The 6,225-nt window shown below is 40.2% G+C and overlaps 1 protein-coding gene across 1 annotated transcript; it reads right to left on the minus strand.

Moving 5' to 3' along the window:
* Positions 1-4,263: 4,263 nt before the first annotated feature.
* On the minus strand, positions 4,264-5,370 carry LOC125383607 (serine-aspartate repeat-containing protein F-like). Its single transcript, XM_048402192.1, has one exon. The coding sequence runs from the start codon at positions 5,368-5,370 to the stop codon at positions 4,264-4,266; it is 1,107 nt and encodes a 368-aa protein (XP_048258149.1).
* Between the last annotated feature and the right edge of the window lie 855 nt (positions 5,371-6,225).

Genomic DNA, 6,225 nt, shown 5'->3' on the forward strand with positions numbered 1-6,225 from the left:
TCAGAGTATGCCCAATCTTGAGTGCTAGTGATGGAATATCCATGGCAGGAGGACGTATCGTGTTTTCGCAGCTGAACTTACACATATTGTGCACCGCTTGTATGACAGTGTCAAACATTTCTGGCCTCAGTACATCGTTCATAGATATATTGTTCAGTTTTTCATCCTGTTTTCGGATTGTTATCAAGAGTCTGCCCATATCCCGCATTCTGTTTCTGATGTATGCTGTTTGAATAGCACCTTTGTATTTGATCATGTCTAATGCCATTTTGGAAACAAGGTCATCATTTCTGGAAACGACTGCAATATCATCCAACTTCATGTTAGCGAACAGGACACCTCTCATTGTGTCCGTGTGCCCTGTTGAGCTGATAGAAGTCTGTAGCTGGCGGCTTGATTTGAGACCTGGGGCAAATGTAGGCTTCAAATCATTAGCAGCTTCTTGATCGCCACAAAACTTACATTCTCTGTAGTGTCTCCAAATGTCAACAGCAAGATAGTATCCTTTGCAAAAGATGCAGGGAACAAATTCATGTTCTGAGAATGTGCCGACTGGTGGTATTCTCGCAACCAACAATTCCCCACAACCCACCTCCAAGATTTTGGCATTATGAGAAAAGTTTCCCAGATGTCGTAGTTTTTCTATTTCCTTCAATCTTGATTTTGTCTTTTTGTCAAAAGCCAGTGCTCGCTGTACCTGAGCTTTGTCTGCATGATTCCTTCTCATATGTCTCCAAATATTTGTAACTAGATTTCCACAGAAGAGACATGAATTCCTTTTATCCCAAACCCGTTTTCCATTTTTCCTTTTTGCAGTTGCAATGTACACTGAAAGAAACAGAAATAGACATTACTCAAAAAATAGCGTTAATCTTTTTTAGATAGTTGTAAATAACAGATTCATCCTCTTGCTAACACTTACTCAAATTATAGACCTGTTTAGTCTTAAGGTAATACATTGCTTTTCATCAGCCGACATGCATTTCAGAAGATTTACTCATGCAGATGCTGCTGAAGGTATGAAGGCTTAAGAAGCCTTTCAAGTTTTCAACTTAACAAAAACTTTGTTAATGTAAACATATATTTTTCAACTTATCCTATCTCACACTATGCATTTCTCTTCTTTCTTTCGATCCTAAGTGGAAAACTTGCTAAAACAAAGGTTTCCAGTCTCTAAAATACAATTCACCTGAACACCCTCAGCATCACCATGGTCACCTCCCGGCAATCTGGGTCATACATGTCTTTTTTGCTGGTTGACCCACACACGCTGAACACCTTGGTTCCCCAGCCAACTCATTCTGTTTCTAATCACCACCTTGTGTTATGCACCAAAGGGATTAATTTGGTTTTTTTCCCTCCTGGCTGGGGACACCACATGTTCAGTGCATGACCGAGATTACAGGTTGGGGACCATTGTGATACTGCAGGTGTTCAGGTCAATTGCTGAAAACCTTTGTTTTGGCACTCTTTCAAAAGAAGGATGAGAATTGCATAGTGTGAGATGGGATAAATATTATAAAAAATACACTTTATTGTAAAATTTACAAAACTTAATGAAGTCATCAACATACCTTTGCCTTTGTCATTTGATGTCGATGTGATGCTAGGGTCATTTGATGTCGGTGTGATGCTAGGGTCATTTGATGTCGATATGATGCTAGAGTCCTGGTCATACTGTTTCATTGGATCACTAGGTTTTCTTGCATTCTGCTCTTCTACAGAAACAAATTCCATAAATGTCACAATGCAGAATGATTTTTCATGATACTGAAGTAGAGAGTATTTCATAACAAGCAAGGTGAAGTATGTTTGTAAATCTAATTTCATAAATCAACTAGAAAGCGTTTACAGGCACTTTAAAAAAGCCGCCCCCGTCCCAAGCCATTTCGCCATGCCTCGCATTAGAACTGTCACCCAATATTTCATCTTTCCGAGGCAATTACATATCACCAGCCCATTTAAGTCTTGTTCCCTGCCTTGCCCTTTTTAACGAGCAATACCTGGCTCGATCCCAGTGCCACTGTATGTCGAGTACGAGTTACATTCCTTGTATCCTAGACGTGATAACCAATGGGGAAGACACAAACACACATTTTTCAAAATGACCGCGATCCTAGATGACAACCTTACTAAAATAATTAAACAAACATTTAAGATCCCAGTACCTGGGAGAGGTGACTTGTGAGAGATGCACAGAATATTTCAATCAAATCACAGCGGACAGTTTTCAGGGGGAAGAACAAACTTCAACCTTTGTGAGATTATGTAATGTAGTGTTACTGCCGCCTATCCTCACTAAATGTGGAATGTTATTCCACCAGAGACAAATTGCTGAGGTTCCCACACAGGATTGGAACCCTGAAATCCTGGATGACGTGCCAAGCACTGATCAATTATAACATCGGAAACATAACAGACATTTCAAACATAATTTAATCTATGCTTTAAATACTACTTTATGTTTGATAAATAAATTTCATTTTCCTTTCATTTAAGACTTATACTGACCAGCAAAATATAATCCTTGATTAATTACCAGTTTTACTTTGATCAGTAACTTGCAATGGAATTTCCATGGACCAATCAGATTCATCATCACTACTGTCTGGTACATATTCTGATCCACTGTCACAGCTACCTCCAAAAACATCACTTTTATCATCGTCAATCAGTTCATAAGTCTGAACATGATGAATACCTGTTAAAAGTTAATAAGGTATAAAAGGTTACTAAAATAATGCAAGAGGTGTGGAACTTCCAATCCCCTATCTCTTGGGTCAATAACTGTTCAGATAAAAGGGACTAGCCATGCAGTAAAAATTCAATCGGCCTTATCTGGAACTGACTTCTACAGGATACCATATTGATAAAAACAGTGCAGAAGATCATTTTGGCGCTTTTCATGCACTCATTTTTCCAAAGAACATTCTCAAAGTGGAAAAAAACAAAGATGGCTTACATTTTGAACTACTAAAGAACAATTCCCAACAATGCCTTCACTTTTAAAAATGATATTCATCTTGCTATAAATTTTGTGCTTTCCATTACCAGATTATGCGCGGAGAAATTATACGTACATTGAATCTATCAAAGTTTTCTTTTAGTACTTTCATCACCTGTATGGTCAATATTGGCAATATCATCCTTGTTAATGTCTGCTTCACTGTCAGTACTGTCTTCAGCAACATCTCCATCGGCAATATCATCCTTGTTAATGTCTGCTTCACTGTCAGTACTGTCTTCAGCAACATCTCCATCGGCAATATCATCCTTGTTAATGTCTGCTTCACTGTCAGTACTGTCTTCAGCAACATCTCCATTGGGAACATCATCCTTGTTAATGTCTGCTTCACTGTCAGTAATGTCTTCAGCAACATCTCCATCGGCAATATCATCCTTGTTAATGTCTGCTTCACTGTCAGTACTGTCTTCAGCAACATCTCCATTGGGAACATCATCCTTGTTAATGTCTGCTTCACTGTCAGTACTGTCTTCAGCAACATCTCCATCGGCAATATCAGCCTTGTTAATGTCTGCTTCACTGTCAGTACTGTCTTCAGCAACATCTCCATCGGCAATATCATCCTTGTTAATGTCTGCTTCACTGTCAGTACTGTCTTCAGCAACATCTCCATCGGCAATATCATCCTTGTTAATGTCTGCTTCACTGTCAGTACTGTCTTCAGCAACATCTCCATTGGGAACATCATCCTTGTTAATGTCTGCTTCACTGTCAGTACTGTCTTCAGCAACATCTCCATTGGGAACATCATCCTCGTTCATGTCTGCTTCACTGTCAGTTCTGTCTTCAGCAACATCTCCATCGGCAATATCATCCTTGTTCATGTCTGCTTCACTGTCAGTACTGTCTTCAGCAACATCTCCATTGGGAAAATCATCCTTGTTCATGTCTGCTTCACTGTCATTCTTGTTTTCAGCAACATCTCCATCAGGTACATCATCCTCGTTCATGTCTGCTTCACTGTCAGTTCTGTCTTCAGCAACATCTCCATTGGGAACATCATCCTCGTTCATGTCTGCTTCACTGTAATTCCTGTTCTCAGCAACATCTCCGCCAGGAACATCATCCTTGTTAATGTCTGCTTCACTGTGATTCTTGTCTTCAGCAACATCTCCATTGGGAAAATCATCCTTGTTCATGTCTGCTTCACTGTCAGTACTGTCTTCAGCAACATCTCCATCGGCAATATCATCCTCGTTCATGTCTGCTTCACTGTCAGTTCTGTCTTCAGCAACATCTCAATCAGGTACATCATTCTCGTTCATGTCTGCTTCACTGTCAGTACTGTCTTCAGCAACATCTCCTTTGGGAACATCATCCTCGTTCATGTCTGCTTCACTGTAATTCTTGTTTTCAGCAACATCTCCATTGGGAACATCATCCTCGTTCATGTCTGCTTCACTGTCAGCACAGTCATTTTTGTCTTCAGCAACATCTCCACTGGGAACATCATCCTCGTTCATGTCTGCTTCACTGTCAGTACTGTCTTCAGCAACATCTCCATTGGGAACATCATCCTCGTTCATGTCTGCTTCACTGTCAGTTCTGTCTTCAGCAACATCTCCATCGGCAATATCATCCTTGTTCATGTCTGCTTCACTGTCAGTTCTGTCTTCAGCAACATCTCCATCGGCAATATCATCCTTGTTAATGTCTGCTTCACTGTCAGTACTGTCTTCAGCAACATCTCCATTGGGAACATCATCCTTGTTAATGTCTGCTTCACTGTCAGTACTGTCTTCAGCAACATCTCCATCGGCAATATCATCCTTGTTAATGTCTGCTTCACTGTCAGTACTGTCTTCAGCAACATCTCCATTGGGAACATCATCCTTGTTAATGTCTGCTTCACTGTCAGTACTGTCTTCAGCAACATCTCCATTGGGAACATCATCCTCGTTCATGTCTGCTTCACTGTCAGTTCTGTCTTCAGCAACATCTCCATCGGCAATATCATCCTTGTTCATGTCTGCTTCACTGTCAGTACTGTCTTCAGCAACATCTCCATTGGGAAAATCATCCTTGTTCATGTCTGCTTCACTGTCATTCTTGTTTTCAGCAACATCTCCATCAGGTACATCATCCTCGTTCATGTCTGCTTCACTGTCAGTTCTGTCTTCAGCAACATCTCCATTGGGAACATCATCCTCGTTCATGTCTGCTTCACTGTAATTCCTGTTCTCAGCAACATCTCCGCCAGGAACATCATCCTTGTTAATGTCTGCTTCACTGTGATTCTTGTCTTCAGCAACATCTCCATTGGGAAAATCATCCTTGTTCATGTCTGCTTCACTGTCAGTACTGTCTTCAGCAACATCTCCATCGGCAATATCATCCTCGTTCATGTCTGCTTCACTGTCAGTTCTGTCTTCAGCAACATCTCAATCAGGTACATCATTCTCGTTCATGTCTGCTTCACTGTCAGTACTGTCTTCAGCAACATCTCCTTTGGGAACATCATCCTCGTTCATGTCTGCTTCACTGTAATTCTTGTTTTCAGCAACATCTCCATTGGGAACATCATCCTCGTTCATGTCTGCTTCACTGTCAGCACAGTCATTTTTGTCTTCAGCAACATCTCCACTGGGAACATCATCCTCGTTCATGTCTGCTTCACTGTTATTCCTGTTTTCAGCAACATCTCCATTGGGAACATCATCCTCGTTCATGTCTGCTTCACTGTAATTCCTGTTCTCAGCCGTTTTAGCAGTACTTCTGTCAGCAGCAACATCTGTGTTTGCAGCAGTCCTTCTCACAGAAATGCCCAGTTTGTCTTCAATAGTCCTTCTGCCAGGATTATCATCCCTTATGTCCACCTGAGGATATCTAAATGCAAAAAATGCAATGGCACTGTAGTTCACCTGGTTCATACTGGACAAATAATGACATATTCATCAACTCTAACGATTTAGATTCACAACTCAGGAAAAGAACTTTTTATCTAACTGCAAACCCTATAAGGTAAAATGTATATTTGTTTAAAAATAAACAAATATATGCTCTGCTCAAAATTGCAGTGTTTCAAATACTTGTCTAATTTTTCCCCATCTTAATTTTACAAAATAAGGGTAGGTAAATCATTTGTTGAGTCATAAACACTAGTCTTAATACAAATACTTAAGGAATCAGTTTTTTAGTTGCAAAATGAAAACACCAATATATAGTTTCTTTAGGGCAAAAAGCCAGTGCACTCGCATTTT

This window comes from Haliotis rufescens, unplaced genomic scaffold (genome assembly GCF_023055435.1).
Source record: "Haliotis rufescens isolate VD_foot unplaced genomic scaffold, xgHalRufe1.0.p SCAF_25, whole genome shotgun sequence".
Lineage (NCBI taxonomy): Eukaryota > Metazoa > Mollusca > Gastropoda > Lepetellida > Haliotidae > Haliotis > Haliotis rufescens.